Genomic DNA, 24441 nt, shown 5'->3' on the forward strand with positions numbered 1-24441 from the left:
GCGCTGTTCTGTACCATCTCGTTAGAGAAATCCTATTCGCTTCTTCCATCGTCACTGATGTTATGGCGGACTACAACAAGCACAGCAGCAAGCGGCTCTCCGATGATGGAGGTGATATTAGTACATCTTTAGGGGCAATGTATCGCTGTCTTGTCGAAATAAGACTAGAAGTATAACGTTACATCGACCACCTGTAACTAATTCAACATTCCCATGCTCATCGTGTCCGCTTGTGAACGGGGCTTCGGCCTGTCCCCATTCAGCTAGCAGCCATTGATGTAACGTTAGCAGGCTTCCAATGAAACTAGATAGCTGGTTTTATTAGCTAGCTAGCTTTACGCGAGATCACTAGGTTAGCCATTGCAGCTGCTCATGTATGATGGAGCAATGTTTACGATTGTTTTTCAAATACTTTTGTCAGTAAACACAACTAATATGGGCTTCACTTGGCATGCAGTAAGTTTCAAAAGAAGACACATTTAGCTAGCTAAGACAGATAAATGCATAGGATGCAACATGCGTTGAACGTAAAAAAAATATGTAACATGATATGCAATAAACTATAGGATATGCATGCACATATGCTATGTGGCAAATTGCAATAGTGTTAAAATAACTAGCTAGGTTTATGACCAAAATACCGACCATAACCGCAACAGTAGTGGGAGTGTTTGGTCCTTTCACACACCAACTTCCAAACAGGTTCACCCATAGAATTAGGAATTCCTTTAATAGGATCTCTATGGGTAACCCGGCAACCACTCCCAGGTAACAGTAGCTCATCCTTGGTTTCCCAGGCAACAGTTGCTCACCTTGGTAAGTTGTTTCGCCTCCAGCAGGACCGGAGGAGAAGGAAGGCAGTGTGAAAACTAAGACTGTCTCTTCCAGCACTGGAGGAGGGGGGAAACGCTCGGCCCAGGAGGTCAGCCCTGGCCCGGGGAAGGTGTCCACCTCCAGCCACCCGGTACCCCCAGCCCCCAAAGTCTCCAAGATAGGATTTGGTCTGATCAGCCAGCCTATAAAGAAGCCTGCGCCCATCTCCATCAAGCTGGGTGCTAGTGTGAGTACCATTAGGGTTAGTGTGTGTGTGACATCTATCTCAGTGTGTGTGGTTGACAGATGTGTGTCTCTCTCCATTTTAGAAACCCAAAGAGCCTGTACCTGTACCTGCCAAGAAACCAGCTCTGGCCTCGGTTTTCAATGTCGACTCTGATGATGTGAGTTAAGGCGTCAGCATGCTTCATTTCGGCTGGCACCTAGCCAAACCCAACAAACCGTGTGCTTGCATACTCCCTTAAAAGAACTTTGCTGGAAAAATTAGAAAAAAGCTGCAATAGGACTGCTTGTCCATTTTGAGACACCATAGCCAGTATACGCTTCCTCAAAATAGTCAGAATAAAAATTAAAAATAACTCTAGAAATGTAATTAGTTCTTTGCTGAGGAGATCTTAGTCTCATATGTTTACACCTAACTAAGATGTTTCTTGCAGTATTTTTCAAAGAAATGTAATTTCTCATTGAATGACAAAGACTTTACTGAAGAATCCCTACTGTTAACCAATCAGAGACGAAGGGGCGTACACTTCCGCTCCGAACTTCGGCTTGCCTCTAGAAAAAATGTTGTGTACCCGAACACCTGAAAAACCATTCACCGAAATCCAAAACAAACAAAAATGTCACAAAATGGCGTCACAATATATGCACAAACTGTTTTGGCTGGGAAGCATGCTGACGCCTTCACACACACACACACACACACACACACACACACACACACACACACACACACACACACCACACAATATTCCAATAGGTTAGTAGGTTGTGCAAACAAACTGTCATATGCAGTGAAACATCAATGTTGATGCCTGTGCTCTAACCACAGAGTTGTAATAACAGCTGTTTTCTCCTCTGACAGAGTGAGGAGGAGATGCCTGCAGAAGCCAAGATGAGGATGAAGAACATTGGCAGGTAAGAAGCACAACGTTTGAATTATTATCTCAAAATGTTTTTACAACATCTCACAAATGTTATCTGAAATTCCAGGTGTTCTGACATAATACAGTGTTCATAAATCACTGAAATGTAATGTACCTATTCCTAGATCCCTGTCAAGTATTCTAGTGTGCTTCTCTGAAACAGCATCCTATTGCCTATTAGTTAACTGATATTGACCACTTTGGAGAGACCTCTGGCCCAAAGTATGGCACTATATAGGGAATCGGTTACAATTTTGTGTGGATTTGAACCAGGCGTAATGACCACACGTGTTTGCATGGGTCATTTGAGGACCTACTACTAATCAATGTGATTAACATTTACATTTAAGTCATTTAGCAGACGCTCTTATCCAGAGCGACTTACAAATTGGTGAATTCACCTTCTGACATCCAGTGGAACAGCCACTTTACAATAGTGCATCATGTGATGTTTTCATTTTGGTCAACGCACCAGTTCTGACCGCAGTGGTTTCAAGAACCTTTAGGTCCACTACCACACATAACTCTCTATGTTCACCTCAGGGAGACGCCCACGTCAGCAGGCCCCAACTCCTTCAACAAGGGGAAGCAGGGATTCTCCGACCACCAGAAGCTCTGGGAGAGGAAGCTCAAGTCTCAGACGGACACTGACCAATAGGGCTCCGCCTCATTGGTTGTTAGTCACAGTAAGACCAGTAGGGCTCGGCCTTACTGGGTTGCTAATGACAACAGTCAAACTGCACACCGTGTTTGCTTTTGTGTGGAATGATGTCACCTTGATTGAGTGCTTTTTTCTCTTCGTTTGTCTGTTGACGATGGTGTAAAAACAATGTACATACTGCTATGTAATGATGGTGAGACATTTGTGCTATCAAGCATATTTTTTGTTTTGTTTTAAACGTGTGTGTGTGTGTGTGTGTGTGTATGTGTGTGTTATATAGCAGACTGGAGTGGGTGTAGTTCAGAGCAATGAGGATACATTTTGGGAAAGGGAACTTCAAGACAACTTAATAATAGTTTGACTCATCTAGGATATATCACTACTTTATAACAGTCCTAATAGGGTTTTCAACCCTGGCCTTCCCCTCAGTTATACACTGTCTGTCATGCCTTTACAGAGTTGATCCCAGACAGGAACCATTTCTTCCGTGTCTGAGGTTGACATGTAGAAATATTCATATTAGGACAATAAAACTTACATTCAATTCCAAAATGAAATGTATTTTTTAATGATATTTGTGCAACAACAAAAAAAGCAATTGAACCACAATGCACATACCAGTGTATCATATACATTCTTCAAATGCATAAATAATGTAAAGCCTCAATGACAATCTTGATGATGTTACTGGGTATAAGAAGAGGAGCGGAGGACAGTAATTATCAAAGATGGTTATAACTAAACCAAGATAGACCACACCCTGTCGTTTCAAAGGGGGAATGAATGAGCCGTAGTGGGCAGAACAAGTGGATGCTTCACATTTATACACCCGGTGAAATATCGGTCTCATTGTTCTATCTGTGGTATTATATTCTTTCAAAATGGAAAGACGTCACGCATTTTTTCCTTCACATAAAGAAACTAATTATTCCGCTGTCAACAGCTGTCTTTAACTGTAGCTTATGCAAGTATGTTAGGTCCTTCTCTGTACTGTAGTTCGTTTGTAATATTTACCTTTATTTAACCAGGCAAGTCAGTTAAGAACAAATTCTTATTTTCAATGACAGCCTAGGAACAGCGGGTTAACTGCCTGTTCAGGGGTCAGAATGACAGATTTTGTACCTTGTCAGCTCGGGGGTTTGAACTTGCAACCTTTCGGTTACTAGTCCAACGCTCTAACCACTAGGCTACACTGCTCTAACCACTAGGCTACACTGCCGCCCCATATAAATAAATAAATACTCTACCTCTTCTGGGGTGTATTAACTAGGAAACAAACAGAACTCAACAGGAGCAAGAGAAACGGGGACAGAACTTGAATTTGTCGAATAGAAAGTAGTTTTCGTTGCAAAACATTTTCCGTTTGCCAAAGGTTTTGCTATGGTCCAAAACCCTATGCTACGGTGTGCTTTAAGGATTCTGATCTTTAACACAGTTATTGGAGAAAAAACCTGACCTGGTTGGTTTAAAAGACCAATTACTGAAAAACAAATACACCCAGGATCTGCATTGACTGCTATTTACCAGGAGCCACTGCTTTGACTGCTGTTTACCTCCTCCTGGAACCTGGTAACCACGACGTTACCAGGTTCCAGGAGGTAACAACACATTCTCAGAAGCAACAGCCATGAAACCACAGGTCCCTCAACCCCAAAAAATATATATACAAGGTGTCAAGTTACTGGAGAACCGCCCTAACGACTACAAAACAGTCCCTCTGTCCTGGGTGTCTGTGTGTCTGTCTAACAGTGTCTGTGTGTCTGTCCCAGTCCCACTCTGGGCTGGCATGGCCTTGTGGAGGGATCTCCAGAACCGTGATCCAGAGTTGGAGCTAGTTATCATCCTTCCCTGGTCCTGGGGGGTCCAGCGCAGAGCAGGCAGGACTCTGATGGCCCTCCGAACTAGTGGGGGCAGCGGTGAGGCTGGAGTCACCATGCCCAGGGTGTGAGACAGGGGTAGAGATAGAGGCCTGCTGCTGGTTGGGCTGGTGGTGCTGGGACTGGTGTTGGGGATGGTGGGGCTAGGACTGGTGTTGGGGATGGTGGGGCTAGGACTGGTGTTGGGGCTGGTGGGGCTAGGACTGGTGTTGGGGCTGGTGGGGCTAGGACTGGTGTTGGGGCTGGTGGGGCTAGGACTGGTGTTGGGGCTGGTGGGGCTAGGACTGGTGTTGGGAATGGTGCTGGTCCAGATGAGGATGAGTCTGAAGTGTGGGTCTTGTTGTAAGGCTCTGATGCCCGTCTCCAGTTCAAACAGACAGGTACTGGCCAGGTAGTCAGGACTCAGGACACACACCAGTCGCCTGCTGCTGCGGATCGCACACACCACATCCTCTGTATACGCTAAAGCACAGAACACACAAACACAAAACCACACAAGTGTCATGCTTGGCAGGGTGACATGATAGTAATGCAGACTGTCAAAGTCTGACAGTAAAACTGACTCTGTGAACCACACATTCTTCAGAATACATTTCATTTGAAAGCTGCCATCTCTAGGCCAACTGTACATTCAACAGTAATGTTTTACAGTCTACTCTGTTAATGTGACTGTTTCTATTCACATGGCCTGCTCAACTATAACCTGATCCTAGATCAGTTTGTGCAGTATAGCCAACTCCTATGGGCGTTGGCTGACTCTAAAGCACAAACTGGTCTGGGACCAGACTAATATGCGTCCTAAATGTCAGCCTTTCTCTATATATAGTACCCTACGTTTTAGTAGTACACTAAATAGGGAATAGGATGCCATTTGGGATGCACCCTAGAACCCACCTCCGCCCGGCAGCAGGTCTCTCTCCAGCAGAAAGAGGTGGTACCCCCACTGCCCCTCCAGAACCTTGGGCAGGAGCACCTCCAGCGCCTCCTCTCTTCCTCCTCTTCCTCCCCCCGCCTCAGAGGAAGAGCAGGGCACGTAGGACACAAAGGCATCATATTCCTTGTCATCTACAGAGTCAATACAGGGAAGGAGAGAGAAGAGACATTCAGGTTACAGGGTCAATACAGGGAAGGAGACCGAAGAGACATTCATCTACAGAGTCAATACAGGGAAGGAGACAGAAGAGACCCAGGTTACAGAGTCAATACAGGGAAGGAGACAGAAGAGACCCAGGTTACAGAGTCAATACAGGGAAGGAGACAGAAGAGACATTCATCTACAGGGTCAATACAGGGAAGGAGACAGAAGAGACCCAGGTTACAGAGTCAATACAGGGAAGGAGACAGAAGAGACCCAGGTTACAGAGTCAATACAGGGAAGGAGACAGAAGAGACCCAGGTTACAGAGTCAATACAGGGAAGGAGAGAGAAGAGACCCAGGTTACAGGGTCAATACAGGGAAGGAGACAGAAGAGACATTCAGGTCACAGGGTCAATACAGGGAAGGAGACAGAAGAGACCCAGGTTACAGGGTCAATACAGGGAAGGAGACCGAAGAGACATTCAGGTCACAGGGTCAATACAGGGAAGGAGACAGAAGAGACCCAGGTTACAGGGTCAATACAGGGAAGGAGACAGAAGAGACCCAGGTTACAGGGTCAATACAGGGAAGGAGAGAGAAGAGACATTCAGGTTACAGGGTCAATACAGGGAAGGAGACAGAAGAGACCCAGGTTACAGGGTCAATACAGGGAAGGAGACAGAAGAGACATTCAGGTCACAGGGTCAATACAGGGAAGGAGACAGAAGAGACCCAGGTTACAGGGTCAATACAGGGAAGGAGACCGAAGAGACATTCAGGTCACAGGGTCAATACAGGGAAGGAGACAGAAGAGACCCAGGTTACAGGGTCAATACAGGGAAGGAGACAGAAGAGACCCAGGTTACAGGGTCAATACAGGGAAGGAGAGAGAAGAGACATTCAGGTTACAGGGTCAATACAGGGAAGGAGACAGAAGAGACCCAGGTTACAGAGTCAATACAGGGAAGGAGACAGAAGAGACCCAGGTTACAGAGTCAATACAGGGAAGGAGACAGAAGAGACCCAGGTTACAGGGTCAATACAGGGAAGGAGAGAGAAGAGACCTAGGTTACAGGGTCAATACAGGGAAGGAGAGAGAAGAGACATTCAGGTTACAGAGTCAATACAGGGAAGGAGACAGAAGAGTCCCAGGTTACAGAGTCAATACAGGGAAGGAGACAGAAGAGACATTCATCTACAGGGTCAATACAGGGAAGGAGAGAGAAGAGACATTCATCTTCAGAGTCAATACAGGGAAGGAGAGAGAAGAGACATTCATCTACAGAGTCAATACAGGGAAGGAGAGAGAAGAGACCCAGGTTACAGGGTCAATACAGGGAAGGAGACAGAAGAGACATTCAGGTTACAGAGTCAATACAGGGAAGGAGACAGAAGAGACATTCATCTACAGGGTCAATACAGGGAAGGAGACAGAAGAGACCCAGGTTACAGAGTCAATACAGGGAAGGAGACAGAAGAGACCCAGGTTACAGAGTCAATACAGGGAAGGAGACAGAAGAGACATTCATCTACAGGGTCAATACAGGGAAGGAGACAGAAGAGACCCAGGTTACAGAGTCAATACAGGGAAGGAGACAGAAGAGACCCAGGTTACAGGGTCAATACAGGGAAGGAGACCGAAGAGACATTCAGGTCACAGGGTCAATACAGGGAAGGAGACAGAAGAGACCCAGGTTACAGGGTCAATACAGGGAAGGAGACAGAAGAGACCCAGGTTACAGGGTCAATACAGGGAAGGAGAGAGAAGAGACATTCAGGTTACAGGGTCAATACAGGGAAGGAGACAGAAGAGACCCAGGTTACAGAGTCAATACAGGGAAGGAGACCGAAGAGACATTCAGGTCACAGGGTCAATACAGGGAAGGAGACAGAAGAGACCCAGGTTACAGGGTCAATACAGGGAAGGAGACAGAAGAGACCCAGGTTACAGGGTCAATACAGGGAAGGAGAGAGAAGAGACATTCAGGTTACAGGGTCAATACAGGGAAGGAGACAGAAGAGACCCAGGTTACAGAGTCAATACAGGGAAGGAGACAGAAGAGACCCAGGTTACAGAGTCAATACAGGGAAGGAGACAGAAGAGACCCAGGTTACAGGGTCAATACAGGGAAGGAGAGAGAAGAGACCTAGGTTACAGGGTCAATACAGGGAAGGAGAGAGAAGAGACATTCAGGTTACAGAGTCAATACAGGGAAGGAGACAGAAGAGTCCCAGGTTACAGAGTCAATACAGGGAAGGAGACAGAAGAGACATTCATCTACAGGGTCAATACAGGGAAGGAGAGAGAAGAGACATTCATCTTCAGAGTCAATACAGGGAAGGAGAGAGAAGAGACATTCATCTACAGAGTCAATACAGGGAAGGAGAGAGAAGAGACCCAGGTTACAGGGTCAATACAGGGAAGGAGACAGAAGAGACATTCAGGTTACAGAGTCAATACAGGGAAGGAGACAGAAGAGACATTCATCTACAGGGTCAATACAGGGAAGGAGACAGAAGAGACCCAGGTTACAGAGTCAATACAGGGAAGGAGACAGAAGAGACCCAGGTTACAGAGTCAATACAGGGAAGGAGACAGAAGAGACATTCATCTACAGGGTCAATACAGGGAAGGAGACAGAAGAGACCCAGGTTACAGAGTCAATACAGGGAAGGAGACAGAAGAGACCCAGGTTACAGGGTCAATACAGGGAAGGAGACCGAAGAGACATTCAGGTCACAGGGTCAATACAGGGAAGGAGACAGAAGAGACCCAGGTTACAGGGTCAATACAGGGAAGGAGACAGAAGAGACCCAGGTTACAGGGTCAATACAGGGAAGGAGAGAGAAGAGACATTCAGGTTACAGGGTCAATACAGGGAAGGAGACAGAAGAGACCCAGGTTACAGAGTCAATACAGGGAAGGAGACAGAAGAGACCCAGGTTACAGGGTCAATACAGGGAAGGAGAGAGAAGAGACCCAGGTTACAGGGTCAATACAGGGAAGGAGAGAGAAGAGACCTAGGTTACAGGGTCAATACAGGGAAGGAGAGAGAAGAGACATTCAGGTTACAGAGTCAATACAGGGAAGGAGACAGAAGAGACATTCATCTACAGGGTCAATACAGGGAAGGAGAGAGAAGAGACATTCATCTTCAGAGTCAATACAGGGAAGGAGACAGAAGAGACATTCATCTACAGAGTCAATACAGGGAAGGAGAGAGAAGAGACCCAGGTTACAGGGTCAATACAGGGAAGGAGACAGAAGAGACATTCAGGTTACAGAGTCAATACAGGGAAGGAGACAGAAGAGACATTCATCTACAGGGTCAATACAGGGAAGGAGAGAGAAGAGACATTCATCTACAGAGTCAATACAGGGAAGGAGAGAGAAGAGACATTCAGGTTACAGGGTCAATACAGGGAAGGAGACAGAAGAGACCCAGGTTACAGAGTCAATACAGGGAAGGAGAGAGAAGAGACATTCATCTACAGGGTCAATACAGGGAAGGAGACAGAAGAGACCCAGGTTACAGAGTCAATACAGGGAAGGAGACAGAAGAGACCCAGGTTACAGAGTCAATACAGGGAAGGAGACAGAAGAGACCCAGGTTACAGAGTCAATACAGGGAAGGAGAGAGAAGAGACCCAGGTTACAGGGTCAATACAGGGAAGGAGACCGAAGAGACATTCAGGTCACAGGGTCAATACAGGGAAGGAGACCGAAGAGACATTCAGGTTACAGAGTCAATACAGGGAAGGAGACAGAAGAGACATTCATCTACAGAGTCAATACAGGGAAGGAGAGAGAAGAGACCCAGGTTACAGAGTCAATAAAGGGAAGGAGAGAGAAGAGACATTCATCTACAGGGTCAATACAGGGAAGGAGAGAGAAGAGACCCAGGTTACAGGGTCAATACAGGGATGGAGACAGAAGAGACATTCAGGTCACAGGGTCAATACAGGGAAGGAGACAGAAGAGACCCAGGTTACAGAGTCAATACATTGAAGGAGACAGAAGAGACATTCAGGTCACAGGGTCAATACAGGGAAGGAGACAGAAGAGACCCAGGTTACAGAGTCAATACAGGGAAGGAGACAGAAGAGACCCAGGTTACAGGGTCAATACAGGGAAGGAGACAGAAGAGACCCAGGTTACAGGGTCAATACAGGGAAGGAGACAGAAGAGACCCAGGTTACAGGGTCAATACAGGGAAGGAGAGAGAAGAGACCCAGGTTACAGGGTCAATACAGGGAAGGAGACAGAAGAGACCCAGGTTACAGAGTCAATACAGGGAAGGAGACAGAAGAGACCCAGGTTACAGGGTCAATACAGGGAAGGAGAGAGAAGAGACCCAGGTTACAGGGTCAATACAGGGAAGGGAGAGAAGAGACCTAGGTTACAGGGTCAATACAGGGAAGGAGAGAGAAGAGACATTCAGGTTACAGAGTCAATACAGGGAAGGAGACAGAAGAGACATTCATCTACAGGGTCAATACAGGGAAGGAGAGAGAAGAGACATTCATCTTCAGAGTCAATACAGGGAAGGAGACAGAAGAGACATTCATCTACAGAGTCAATACAGGGAAGGAGAGAGAAGAGACCCAGGTTACAGGGTCAATACAGGGAAGGAGACAGAAGAGACATTCAGGTTACAGAGTCAATACAGGGAAGGAGACAGAAGAGACATTCATCTACAGGGTCAATACAGGGAAGGAGAGAGAAGAGACATTCATCTACAGAGTCAATACAGGGAAGGAGAGAGAAGAGACATTCATCTTCAGAGTCAATACAGGGAAGGAGAGAGAAGAGACATTCATCTACAGAGTCAATACAGGGAAGGAGAGAGAAGAGACATTCATCTACAGAGTCAATACAGGGAAGGAGAGAGAAGAGACATTCATCTTCAGAGTCAATACAGGGAAGGAGAGAGAAGAGACATTCATCTACAGAGTCAATACAGGGAAGGAGAGAGAAGAGACATTCATCTTCAGAGTCAATACAGGGAAGGAGAGAGAAGAGACATTCATCTTCAGAGTCAATACAGGGAAGGAGAGAGAAGAGACATTCATCTACAGGGTCAATAAAGGGAAGGAGACAGAAGAGACCCAGGTTACAGGGTCAATACAGGGAAGGAGACAGAAGAGACATTAATCTACAGGGTCAATAAAGGGAAGGAGACAGAAGAGACATTCAGGTCACAAGGTCAATACAGGGAAGGAGACAGAAGAGACCCAGGTTACAGGGTCAATTACAGGGAAGGAGACAGAAGAGACATTCATCTACAGCACATATGTCAGAGTCAAGGCCCGCGGGCCACATCCGGCCCGCGAGAAGGTTTTTTACGGCCCCTGGGATGATCTTGATTTATTATTAGAACCGGCCCGCAGACCGCAGCAAGCCGGCAGCCCGCAGATCTTTTACACGCACCAATACTACATTTCCCACAATGCAACGGTGACGCACCGAGCAGTAGGCTGCTTCATTTCAATATTTATTGGCACAGCAGTCGTCAGCATCACAGTAAAATTAACTTTCAGATACCCATCAAAAATGGCAAAACGGAAGGTGGACACTGAGAACCGGGGTTTCAAACAAGGTGGGAGTCGGAGTATATGTTCACGGAGGTAGCTGGAAAACCTGTGTGTCTTCTGTGTGGAGAAAGTGTGGCGGTACTGAAAGAGTATAATCTGAGACGACATTATGAAACGAAACACGCGGACAAAAACAAGAATATGGACATGGAACAAAGGCTACAAAAGGCAGAGGAATTAAAACGAGGCCTCAAATCTCGACAGGCTCTGTTCAAAAAAGCCAAATCACAAGGCCAGGCGCTGTCAAGGCCAGTTTTATTTTGGCAGAAGAGATCGCTAAATCAGCCCGGCCATTTACGGAGGGGATTTCATCAAAAACTGCATGATTAAAGTTTGTGACGAAGTTTGCCCAGAAAAAAGGCAACTCTTTTTAAATGTGAGTCTGAGCAGAAACACCATTGCCGAGAGAGTAGACCAGTTGTCCATCAATCTAAAAGAGCAGCTTGTGAAAAAGGGAAAAGATTTCATTGCATATTCCTTGGCTGTGGATGAGAGCACCGACATTTCTGACATTGCCCAGTTGTCAATTTTCATCCGCGGAGTGGACTCCAGCCTAAGCGTGACAGAGGAGTTTTTGGCTTTACGTCCTATGCATGGCACAACTACGGGGCATGATTTGTATGAAGAGGTGTCAAGATGTGTAAATGAGATGGAGCTGCCTTGGGAAAAACTCGTGGGTTTGACAACCGACGGAGCACCTGCGATGTGTGGACACAGGAGCGGACTGGTGGCGAAGATACGGGAAAAGATGCAAGAGGAAAACGCGACAGGTGAGCTGACAGCTTATCATTGTATCATACACCAGGAAGCGTTGTGCGGTAAAGCCTTGAAAATGGAGCATGTAATGAGCATCATCACGCGCACAGTTAACTTTATCAGAGCCAAAGGTTTGAATCACCGCCAGTTCAAGGCATTTCTGACGGAGTTAGAAACGGAGCATGGTGATTTGCCTTATCACACAGAGGTGCGATGGCTAAGCCAGGGAAAGGTGCTTCAAAGATGTTTCGAGCTTCGTGAGGAGATTTGTCTGTTCTTGGACAGCAAAGGGAAAGACACAACACAACTCCGAGACGAAATGTTTCTGTGTGAAATGGCTTTTCTGTGTGACATTACGAGTCATCTGAATGCAATGAACTTGCAGCTGCAGGGTCGGGATCATGTCATCTCTGATATGTACAGTACAGTGAAGGCATTTAAAACCAAACTGACTCTGTGGGAGACGCAGATGCGGAAAGAAAATTTGAGCCACTTTCCCAGCTGCCAGACCATGAAAGAGAAGCTCTCTACCAGTGCGTTCCCGAGCGCACAGTTGGCTGATAAAATAGGTATGCTTGCCGCTGACTTTCGACGCCGATTTGCTGACTTTGAAGCACAAAAAAGCAGGTTGGAACTGCTCGGTAACCCATTTGCTGTTGACGTGGAAAGCTCACCACCAAACCTCCAAATGGAGTTGATTGACCTCCAATGCAATGATGCACTGAGGGCAAAATATGCGGCAGTGGGTGCTGCGGAGTTCGCCCGTTTCCTCCCCGACACAATGCCCCAGCTGCGCATCCAGGCTGCTCAAACGTTGTCTATGTTTGGCAGCACATACCTGTGTGAACAACTTTTTTCTTTGATGAACCTGAACAAAACATCACACAGAAGTCGACTTACTGCTGAACACCTCCACTCAATTCTGAGGATTTCCTCAGCTCAGAGCCTTACCCCGAACATTGATGAACTTGTGGAAAAGATGGGACACCACCAAGTATCACCCTCAACCTCAAACAAGTGAACATTACTGTGCAATCACATATTTAGAGTTTTTACTCAGTTCAAGTTTAAAAGTTAAAGTTTAATATTTGTTTTCACTGCATGTTACTTCTCCTTAAACAAAGTGTTGTTTTTGATTAATAGATTTTTGCACTTTATTTTATTGTATTTCAATCCAATTATATTTTAAAAATATTTCAGTTGAGTGGATGATAGAAAATTGCTATTATTGTTTTTTTCTTTGAAGTAAATTTAGCCCACTTTTGCTAAAATAGAAAATATAGGCTACTGATGGTGCCTTGAATACCGGTTTCTTTCATTTAATGTTCATGTTATGGGGATTTTTATATAAAGGAAATTTGTCTTTTGTGTCTGTTGAAAATTAAAGATTACTGACAGAGCCATAAGAAAATATTGCTTTATTTATCTGATCATATTGGAATATATTTGTTAGGTTTTCAGTAGGTTCAATTAGGTTCACTAGACTATATGCGTCATTTAAAAATCTTTCAATGAACATTCGAACAGTCCGGCCCTCGGCTTGTAGCTAAATTTTTTATTTGGCCCTCCGTCCATTTGACTTTGACACCCCTGATCTACAGGGTCAATAAAGGGAAGGAGACAGAAGAGACCCAGGTTACAGGGTCAATACAGGGAAGGAGAGAGAAGAGACATTCAGGTTACAGGGTCAATACAGGGAAGGAGACAGAAGAGACCCAGGTTACAGAGTCAATACAGGGAAGGAGACAGAAGAGACCCAGGTTACAGGGTCAATACAGGGAAGGAGAGAGAAGAGACCCAGGTTACAGGGTCAATACAGGGAAGGAGACCGAAGAGACATTCAGGTTACAGAGTCAATACAGGGAAGGAGAGAGAAGAGACATTCAGGTTACAGGGTCAATACAGGGAAGGAGAGAGAAGAGACCTAGGTTACAGGGTCAATACAGGGAAGGAGAGAGAAGAGACATTCAGGTTACAGAGTCAATACAGGGAAGGAGACAGAAGAGACATTCATCTACAGGGTCAATACAGGGAAGGAGAGAGAAGAGACATTCATCTTCAGAGTCAATACAGGGAAGGAGAGAGAAGAGACATTCATCTACAGAGTCAATACAGGGAAGGAGAGAGAAGAGACCCAGGTTACAGGGTCAATACAGGGAAGGAGAGAGAAGAGACCCAGGTTACAGAGTCAATACAGGGAAGGAGACAGAAGAGACCCAGGTTACAGGGTCAATACAGGGAAGGAGAGAGAAAAGACCTAGGTTACAGGGTCAATACAGGGAAGGAGAGAGAAGAGACATTCAGGTTACAGAGTCAATACAGGGAAGGAGACAGAAGAGACATTCATCTACAGGGTCAATACAGGGAAGGAGAGAGAAGAGACATTCATCTTCAGAGTCAATACAGGGAAGGAGACAGAAGAGACATTCATCTACAGAGTCAATACAGGGAAGGAGAGAGAAGAGACCCAGGTTACAGGGTCAATACAGGGAAGGAGACAGAAGAGACATTCAGGTTACAGAGTCAATACAGGGAAGGAGACAGAAGAGACATTCATCTACAGGGTCAATACAGTTTATTGATGAATCATTGAAAATTAGGTGTTCTTTTTTATTTCAATTTGAACTGACCCCAACCCTTTTTTAAACACATAATACAACACATCGTACTGCAGTGATCACAGTTAGGACAGTGATGACAGTTAGGACATTGATGACAGTTAGGACAGTGATGACAGTTAGGACAGTGATCACAGTGATCACAGTTAGGAAAGTGATCACATTTAGGACAGTGATCACAGTTAGGACAGTGATGACAGTTAGGACAGTGATCACAGTTAGGACAGTGATGACAGTTAGGACAGTGATCACAGTTAGGACAGTGATGACAGTTAGGACATTGATGACAGTTAGGACAGTGATCACAGTTAGGACAGTGATGACAGTTAGGACATTGATGACAGTTAGGACAGTGATCACAGTTTGGACAGTGATGACAGTGTTCACATTTAGGGCAGTGATGACAGTTAGGACAGTTGATCACAGTTAGGACAGTGATGACAGTTAGGACAGTGATGACAGTTAGGACAGTGATGACAGTTAGGACAGTGATGACAGTTAGGACAGGGATGACAGTTAGGACAGTGATGACAGTTAGGACAGTGATGACAGTTAGGACAGGGATGACAGTTAGGACAGTGATCACAGTTAGGACAGTGATCACAGTTAGGACAGTGATCACAGTTATGACATTGATCACAGTTAGGACAGTGATGACAGTTAGGACTGATCACAGTTAGGACAGTGATGACAGTGATGACAGCTGGGACAGTGATCACAGTTAGGACAGTGATGACAGTTAGGACAGTGATCACAGTTAGGACAGTGATAACAGGACAGTGATGACAGTTAGGACAGTGATCACAGTTAGGATAGTGATCACAGTTAGGACAGTGATCACAGTGATGACAGTTAGGACAGTGATCACAGTTAGGACAGTTATGGCAGTGATGACAGTTAGGGCAGTGATGACAGTGATCACAGTAAGGACAGTGATGACAGTGTTCACAGTTAGGACAGTGATGACAGTTACGGCAGTGATCACAGTGATGACAGTGATGACAGTTAGGACAGTGATCACAGTGATGACAGTTAGGACAGTTAGGACAGTGATCACAGGACAGTGATGACAGTTAGGACAGTGATCACAGTTAGGATAGTGATCACAGTTAGGACAGTTAGGACAGTGATCACAGTGATCACAGTAAGGACAGTGATGACAGTGTTCACAGTTAGGACAGTGATGACAGTAAGGACAGTGATGACAGTTAGGGCAGTGATGACAGTTAGGATAGTGATGAAAGTTAGGACAGTGATGACAGATAGGACAGTGATGACAGTAATGACAGTGTTCACATTTAGGGCAGTGATGACAGTAAGGACATTTAGGGCAGTGATGACAGGACAGTGATGACAGTTAGGACAGTGATGACAGATAGGACAGTGATCACATTTAGGGCAGTGATGACAGGACAGTGATGACAGTTAGGACAGTTATGACATTGATCACAGTTAGGACAGTGATGACAGTGATGAAAGTTAGGACAGCGATGACAGATAGGACAGTGATGACAGTAAGGACAGTGTTCACATTTAGGGCAGTGATGACAGTGATGACAGTTAGGACAGTGATCACATTTAGGACAGTGATGACAGTGTTCACATTTAGGGCAGTGATGACAGTTAGGACAGTTATGACATTGATCACAGTTAGGACAGTGATGACAGTTAGGACAGTGATGACAGTGATGACAGTGATGACAGTAAGGACAGTGTTCACATTTAGGGCAGTGATGACAGTTAGGACAGTGATGACAGTGTTCACATTTAGGGCAGTGATGACAGTTAGGACAGTGATGACAGTGTTCACATTTAGGGCAGTGATGACAGTTAGGACAGTGATCACAGTGATGACAGTGATCACATTTTAGGACAGTGATGACAGGGGGGACAGTGATGACAGTGATGACAGTGATCACAGTTGTTAGGACAGTGATGACAGGTAGGGCAGTGAGGACAGTTTTTATTTTATTGTACCTTTATTTAACTAGGCAAGTCAGTTCAGAACAAATTCTTATTTTCAATGACGGCCTAGGAACAGTGGGTTAAGTGCCTGTTCAGGGGCAGAACAACAGATTTGTACCTTGTCAGCTCGGGGGTTTGAACTTGCAACCTTCCGGTTACTAGTCCAACGCTCTAACCACTAGGCTACCCTGCCGCCCCAGTTAGGACAGTTATGACGTAATTTCAAAGAACTGACAACAACTGGCTTTTTTCCAGAACACCCAGCCATCTTTCTGTGTGGTTTGAGGTTGTAACTAGTCAAGTTGAAACAGTCATTTCCTGATGGCTAGATTTGAGGTTTGCCTAGATGCTAGATAGCTTTTATCTGGCAGTGTGTGTTTTCATGTGTGTGTAAGATTGGGAGTGGAGGAGATGGACACCATATAACAACCAATAGATACTTGGTAAGAGTGGGAGGAGAAAACCCAAAATTAAGATATCCTGTGATTTGTTTTCCTCATATCTTATCTTGTCTGTCTGTCTGTCTGTCTGTCTGTCTGTCTGTCTGTCTGTCTGTCTGTCTGTCTGTCTGTCTGTCTGTCTGTCTGTCTGTCTGTCTGTCTGTCTGAGTGAGTGAGTGAGTGAGTGAGTGAGTGAGATGTGTTTCTGACCTGTGGTGGTCTGTTTGTATGGGACGTAGATTCTGTAGAGAATAGAGATCTCTAGCCAGTAGACGTGCACTGTAATGCCAATCCCAGCTACAAACAGCAGAGACACCACCGGACACACTATCACCAGCACACGGGAAACTGAAACAATATTACAAAATACACATTATAAACTGGGTGGTTCCAGTCCTGAATGCTGATTGGCTGACAGCCGTATACCACAGAGATGACAAAACATGTATTTTTACTGCTCTAACTACATTGGTAACCAGTTTATAATATCAGTAAGGCACCTGGGGGTTTGTGATATACTGCCAATATACCACGGCTAAAGGCTGTGTCCAGGCACTCCACATTGCGTCGTGTTTAAGAACAGCCCATAGCCGTGGTATATTGGCCACATACCCACACCCCCTCGGGCATTATTGTTTAATTATAACACATCGGAGCGTTGTTGTCTCAGATAACAGTATGACAAGATATGGTTATTAAGTAAAACGATACATTGCTAGTGTTCTCTGAAAAATGGATCTGACTCGTGGTAGGCTAACCTTGGTACCCAGAACCAAATCAGATGTAATGAGAGACTAGGGCTGCGTTCCAATCATCTCTACTTCCTCTAGATGTGTGAACTTGTTCATTACTCCCAACAAATTGAAAAGCATTGGATTGGACCAGGCAGGTGCCAGAAGGAGTTGTCATAAAACAGTCATTTCATTCAAAATCCATGAAGGGAAGTGAACAAGTGCACACTTGGGGAGAAAGGAGAGATGATTGAGATGCACCCCATCAGTATTCTTCTGGTACCTGCAGATTTCCTTGTCAGCCTGATGGTGGCGCTGCTGTTGCCTACAGAATTCTGGGCCAGACAGGTGAAGGTGGAGTCGAGGTGTAGCTGAGTCACCTCCGGGATTTGAGCTGTCCTGGTGACCGTGAACTCAAACTCTTCAATACTCCTTTCCCACACCTGCCTGGAGAGAAAACAGAAGGTGACCCTCTGGTCGACTATGAAAAGCCAACTGACATTTACTCCTGAGGTGCTGACCTGTTGCACCCTTGACAACTAATGTGATTATTATTATTTGACCATGCTGGTCATTTATGAACATTTGAACATCTTGGCCATGTTCTGTTATAATCTCCACCCGGCACAGCCAGAAGAGGACTGGCCACCCCTCATAGCCTGGTTCCTCTCTAGGTTTCTTCCTAGGTTCTGGCCTTCCTAGGGTGTTTTTCCTAGCCACCGTGCTTCTACACCTGTATTGCTTGATGTTTGGGGTTTTAGGCTGGGTTTCTGTACAGCACTTGGAGATATCAGCTTATGTAGGAAGGGCTATATAAATAAATTTGAATTTGATTTGGTTGTTGCCCAAATGGCATCCTGTTCCCTATAAAGTACACTGTGCACTGTGTAGGGACTAGGGTGCCATTTTGGGACGTAGGCATAGCCTACAGTGATACACATTGTGATTTTAATGATAGGTAGGTGCCTGACTGAAAAGGTTTAATGAATGAATCATTCATTCATTAATGTTAATGCTTAATATACAATAATACATGACAAGCATCAACAACAAAAATTAGATCCAACTCACTGTGCTTCCATCTCCATCAGTTTCATCATGCCTTCATGGTTGCTATGGGAACTGATCCACCACTGGACCACTGGGTCAAAGGTCCTCTGGAACCCAAAATGCACCTGACAGCTCAGATTATGAGGCTCCCCTGGGGAATAGAGGGTTGATATAAGGACTAGGTTGCATCCCCATTACCTATATAGTGCACTACCTCATAGGGCTTTGGTCTAAAGTAGTGTACTACCACATAGGTCTCTGGTCTAAAGTAGTGCACTACCCCATAGGTCTCTGGTCTAAAGTAGTGCACTACCCCATAGGTCTCTGGTCTAAAGTAGTGCACTACCCCATAAGTCTCTGGTCTAAAGTAGTGCACTACCCCATAAGTCTCTGGTCTAAAGTAGTGCACTACCCCATAGGTCTCTGGTCTAAAGTAGTGCACTACCCCATAGGTCTCTGGTCTAAAGTAGTGCACTACCCCATAAGTCTCTGGTCTAAAGTAGTGCACTACCCCATAAGTCTCTGGTCTAAAGTAGTGCACTACCCCATAGGGCTCTGGTCTAAAGTAGTGCACTACCCCATAGGTCTCTGGTCTAAAGTAGTGCACTACCACATAGGTCTCTGGTCTAAAGTAGTGCACTACCCCATAGGTCTCTGGTCTAAAGTAGTGCACTACCCCATAAGTCTCTGGTCTAAAGTAGTGCACTACCCCATAAGTCTCTGGTCTAAAGTAGTGCACTACCCCATAAGTCTCTGGTCTAAAGTAGTGCACTATATAGGGAATAAGTTGCCATTTAGGACTAAGCCATAAACTGGTGAAACACAATGATCATACTCTATACACCTGCCATCATCAAATCAATCATTCAACCTCAGGCTCTGCACTCACCCAGCTCCACGCCCTCCTCGTTGCCATGGGGATAAGTAATCTGTGGAGGGTCTTTGGTGTCAGCGGCTGTGGAGGTAAAAGTGACATTTACGAGAATGTGTGTGTACAGTATGTGTGCGTGCATGTGAACGAGCATGTGAGGTGTGTGTGCGATTCGTAAGTGCGTGCATGTGATCGTGCTTGTGTGGTGTGCGTTCATCTGAGCGCTCTTGTGTGGTGTGTGTTGGGAGGCAGAGCCTGCAGCGACAGTCCTCCCGTACTTACGTATGACCGAGACGTTAACAGATCTCCTGACTGTCCAGGGGATCCCGTTGTCTTCGTAGGTGTAGTCACAGAAATACACTGTAGCATCAATCACATAGACAGTACCCAGCAGAAGAGTATAACTGTCTTCCACAGAGATAGTCCTCTTATCCTGTAGCTCACACACAGGCCTGGCGTCCTGCAGAGAAACCCATGATGTAAAGCCATTATTCACTTGTTTGCCTGTTTCAGTCGTTTGTTCATTTCTTTGTACGTTCGTCTATTTATTCCATACACGTGTTGACCTGTCACAGGTGAGTAGGTGTGTAACCGGGCACATGGGTGTGTAAGGCTTGTACTTGTGTTTACTAAAGGTTAGGAGTTTGTGTAAAGTCTTAGATGCAGTGGAATGATACCATCATTACATTCTGAAGAGAAACAAACATCAGGTAAAACCTGCCGTCTATCAATATACCACCCATCTACCCACCCACCCAACCACCCACCTACCCACCCAACCACCCACCTACACACCCAACCACCCAACCACCCACCTACACACCCAACCACCCACCTACACACCCACCCAACCAACCACCCACCTACACACCCACCCACCCAACCACCCACCCACCTACACACCCACCCACCCAACCACCTACACACCCACCCAACCACCCACCTACCCACCCAACCACCTACACACCCACCTAGACACCCACCCAACCAACCACCTACCCACCCAACCACCCACCTACACACCCACCCACCCAACCACCCACCCACCCACCCAACCACCTACACACCCACCCAACCACCCACCTACCCACCCAACCACCTACACACCCACCTAAACACCCACCCAACCAACCACCTACCCACCCAACCACCCACCTACACACCCACCCACCCACCCACCCACCCACCCACCTACACACCCACCCAACCACCCACCTACCCACCCAACCACCTACACACCCACCTACACACCCACCCAACCAACCACCTACCCACCCAACCACCCACCTACACACCACCCACCCACCCAACCACCCACCCACCCAACCACCCACCCACCCACCCACCCAACCAACCACCCACCTACACACCCACCCAACCAACCACCCACCTACACACCCACCTAACCAACCACCCACCTACATACCCACCCAACCAACCACCCACCTACACACCCACCCAACCAACCACCCACCTACACACCCACCCACCCAACCACCCACCTACACACCCACCCACCCAACCACCCACCTACACACCCACCCAACCAACCACCCACCTACGCACCCACCTAACCAACCACCCACCTACCCATCTACCTACCTACACACCCACCCAACCAACCACCCACCTACCCATCTACCTACCTACACACCCACCCAACCAACCACCCACCTACACACCTACCCATCTACCTACCTACCCAACCAACCACCCACCCACCTACACACCCATCCAACCAACCACCCACCCATCTACCTACCTACACACCCACCCAACCAACCACCCACCTACACACCCACCTACACACCCACCCACCTACACACCCACCCAACCAACCTACACACCCAACCAACCACCCACCTACACACCCACCCACCCACCTACACACCCACCCAACCAACCACCCACCTACCCATCTACCTACCTACACACCCACCCAACCAACCACCCACCTACCCATCTACCTACCTACACACCCACCCAACCAACCACCCACCTTCACACCTACCCACCTACACATCTACCCACCCAACCAACCACCCACCCACCTACACACCCACCCAACCAACCACCCACCTACCCACCTACCCAACCAACCACCCACCTACCCAACCAACCACCCACCTACCTACACACCCACCCACCCACCCACCCACCTACCCACCTACCGAATTACCCAACCAACCACCCACCCACCTACACACACACCCAACCAACCACCCACCTACCCATCTACCCATCTACCCAACCAACCACCCACCTACCCATCTACCCACCTACCCAACCAACCACCCACCTACCCACCTACCCATCTACCCACCTACCCACCTACCCATCTACCCACCTACCCAACCAACCACCCATCCACCCACCCACCCACCATCCATCCACCCACCTACCGACCCACCCACCCACCCACCCACCCACCCACCCACCCACCCACCCACCCACCCACCCATCCATTCATTCAACCATCCATCCATCCACCCAACCATCCATCCATTCATCCATCCAAAAATCTGCTGGAATAATCACCTTGTACCATGTGACCTCTGACCTCTGTGTCTGACATTTGATCCCAGGGCATGGGATCCTGCCACCTTTGCCCAGAACCAGAGTGACTCTGTTCTCCTCTGTGTCCCTGCACCCCAGGCTGGCCCTCTCCAGCACCTCCACATAGACGTGGATCACCATACCACTGTGATAAAAACAACACACATTCACACATTGTGTCTTGGAAAGGTCAAATACAGGCAAACTGTTTTTCAAAATCAAACCCAGGCAAACTGTTCAAAGTAAGAACCAAATTTGTACTGTCTTTGTGAAGGCGTTTTGGTCCCGAAGAGAATTCATGTAATGACGTGGCATGTTTTGGAGAGTTACACTACTTCACTTCATCCGTCCATTCCACCAAAGCTTCTCTCACTTCTTCTGATCAAAAGGCAGGAAACAGAGAGAGGGGCCTATCCAAACAGAGTCAATACAGACTACCTACCCTGTGAAACAAAGAGAGGGGCCTACCCAAACAGAGTCAATACAGACTACCTACCCTGTGAAACAGAGAGAGGGGCCTACCCAAACAGAGTCAATACAGAGTACCTACCCCGTGAAAACAGAGAGAGGGGCCTACCCAAACAGAGTCAATACAGACTACCAACCCTGTGAAACAGAGAGAGGGATCTACCCAAACAGAGTCAATACAGACTACCCACCCCTTGAAAACAGAGAGAGGGTTCTACACAAACAGAGTCAATACAGACTACCTACCCTGTGGAAACAGAGAGAGGGGCCTACCCTAACAGAGTCAATACAGACTACCTACCCTGTGAAACAGAGAGAGGGATCTACCCAAACAGAGTCAATACAGACTGCCTACCCCTTGAAAACAGAGAGAGGGGCCTACCCAAACAGAGTCAATACAGACTACCAACCCTGTGAAAGAGAGGGGCCTACCCTAACAGAGTCAATACAGACTACCAACCCTGTGAAAGAGAGGGGCCTACCCAAACAGAGTCAATACAGACTACCTACCCTGTGGAAACAGAGAGAGGGGCCTACCCAAACAGAGTCAATACAGACTACCTACCCTGTGGAAACAGAGAGAGGGGCCTACCCTAACAGTCAATACAGGTGACCTACCCTGTGGAAACAGAGAGAGGGGCCTACCCTAACAGTCAATACAGGTGACCTACCCTGTGGAAACAGAGAGAGGGGCCTACCCTAACAGTCAATACAGGTGACCTACCCTGTGGAAACAGAGAGAGGGGCCTACCCTAACAGTCAATACAGGTGACCTACCCTGTGGAAACAGAGAGAGGGGCCTACCCTAACAGTCAATACAGGTGACCTACCCTGTGGAAACAGAGAGAGGGGCCTACCCAAAGACCGTCAACAGACTACCTACCCTGTGTGGCATGTGTACTTCCCAGAGTCCTTTGCAGTAACGGTAGAGAACCAGAGCGCGTTCCCCCGTCTTGTCACGGCCCCGTCATCTCTGTCTCTGTTGGTTTCCCCTTCGGCCTTGGACCAATCAGCTTCCTCAGAGCTGGCTGTGATGTTGTAGAGGCGCTCACAGAGACCGGCGGACTGTGGTTTGGTACATTGCATGACAAACCCCTCCCCAGAGAAAGCTTTGTAGCCGTACGTCTCTGAGCCTGGCTTCAAACCTACACGTGTCACACAAGAAAGACATCTCTCACTCCACACAGATCTATGTATAACGCAATTAATACTGACGGCATATGATAAGTCTATATGCACATGGAATATCTACCTGGTCAAATCTAGAAATGTTGTTTTATACAATTGTTTGATAATAAAGATAAGTACCTTCTTCCTTGTCCCAGCGACTTTCACAGAAGTATCTCTGCAGAAAACATGCCATGATTGCTAAAGCCAGTGACGGTCCAGGGTGCATCACTCCGTACCACTTCCTTCATTCCAATATCCAACCCACCACTGCGTGTCATAACTGTGATCTGGGCTTCCTGGAAACAGAATCTCTTTCGCCACTCTAAAACCAGACAAATAGCTGTCAGTCCCTTCCTTTCCTAGTAAATGAAAAAGGGACTCGTCTGAACTAGTTTCCCTACGTTCCACTACTCTGTTCTCATTTCGCCACTAGTCTGTGCAGCTCGCCTCTTAAGACGGTTGGAAACCAATCGTATCTGATACTGGCTTCCCTCAGAGATGCACCATGTGAAAACATGACCACCAGTTTCCTGTGTCAACGTCCATTTCCTGGTTAGATGCAGAGAGCTCTACTTCTCTAGAAGTTTCACACCATCTCTGGGATTCTGTGCATCTGTGGGTAGACG

The 24441-nt window shown here is 46.8% G+C and overlaps 2 protein-coding genes across 4 annotated transcripts; one reads left to right on the top strand and one right to left on the bottom strand.

The window, feature by feature from the left end:
• Positions 1–33: 33 nt before the first annotated feature.
• LOC135532307 (PEST proteolytic signal-containing nuclear protein-like) lies at positions 34–3528 on the top strand. Of its 2 annotated transcripts, none has more exons than XM_064959875.1 (5): positions 34–111; positions 837–1060; positions 1143–1217; positions 1919–1971; positions 2523–3528. In XM_064959875.1, exons 1-5 carry the CDS (start codon positions 63–65, stop codon positions 2635–2637), a joined length of 516 nt encoding a protein of 171 aa, XP_064815947.1. In that variant the 5' UTR covers positions 34–62; the 3' UTR covers positions 2638–3528. The 2 variants fall into 2 exon arrangements, with proteins under 2 accessions (XP_064815947.1, XP_064815948.1); XM_064959876.1 differs by having other exon boundaries at positions 840–1060.
• Positions 3529–4283: 755 nt separating this feature from the next.
• On the bottom strand, positions 4284–24408 carry LOC135532308 (interleukin-18 receptor accessory protein-like). Of its 2 annotated transcripts, XM_064959877.1 has the most exons (10): positions 23954–24408; positions 23529–23790; positions 22160–22322; positions 19904–20081; positions 19640–19705; positions 18772–18901; positions 17984–18147; positions 17180–17317; positions 5412–5582; positions 4284–4979 (listed from the first exon to the last, which is right to left on the bottom strand). In XM_064959877.1, the coding sequence occupies exons 1-10, from the start codon at positions 24039–24041 to the stop codon at positions 4342–4344; spliced, it is 1998 nt and encodes a 665-aa protein (XP_064815949.1). In that variant the 5' UTR covers positions 24042–24408; the 3' UTR covers positions 4284–4341. The 2 variants fall into 2 exon arrangements, with proteins under 2 accessions (XP_064815949.1, XP_064815950.1); XM_064959878.1 differs by lacking the exon at positions 17180–17317.
• Positions 24409–24441: the final 33 nt, after the last annotated feature.

The sequence above is a fragment of the Oncorhynchus masou genome, unplaced genomic scaffold, assembly GCF_036934945.1.
Source record: "Oncorhynchus masou masou isolate Uvic2021 unplaced genomic scaffold, UVic_Omas_1.1 unplaced_scaffold_1811, whole genome shotgun sequence".
Taxonomy (NCBI): Eukaryota; Metazoa; Chordata; class Actinopteri; order Salmoniformes; family Salmonidae; genus Oncorhynchus; species Oncorhynchus masou.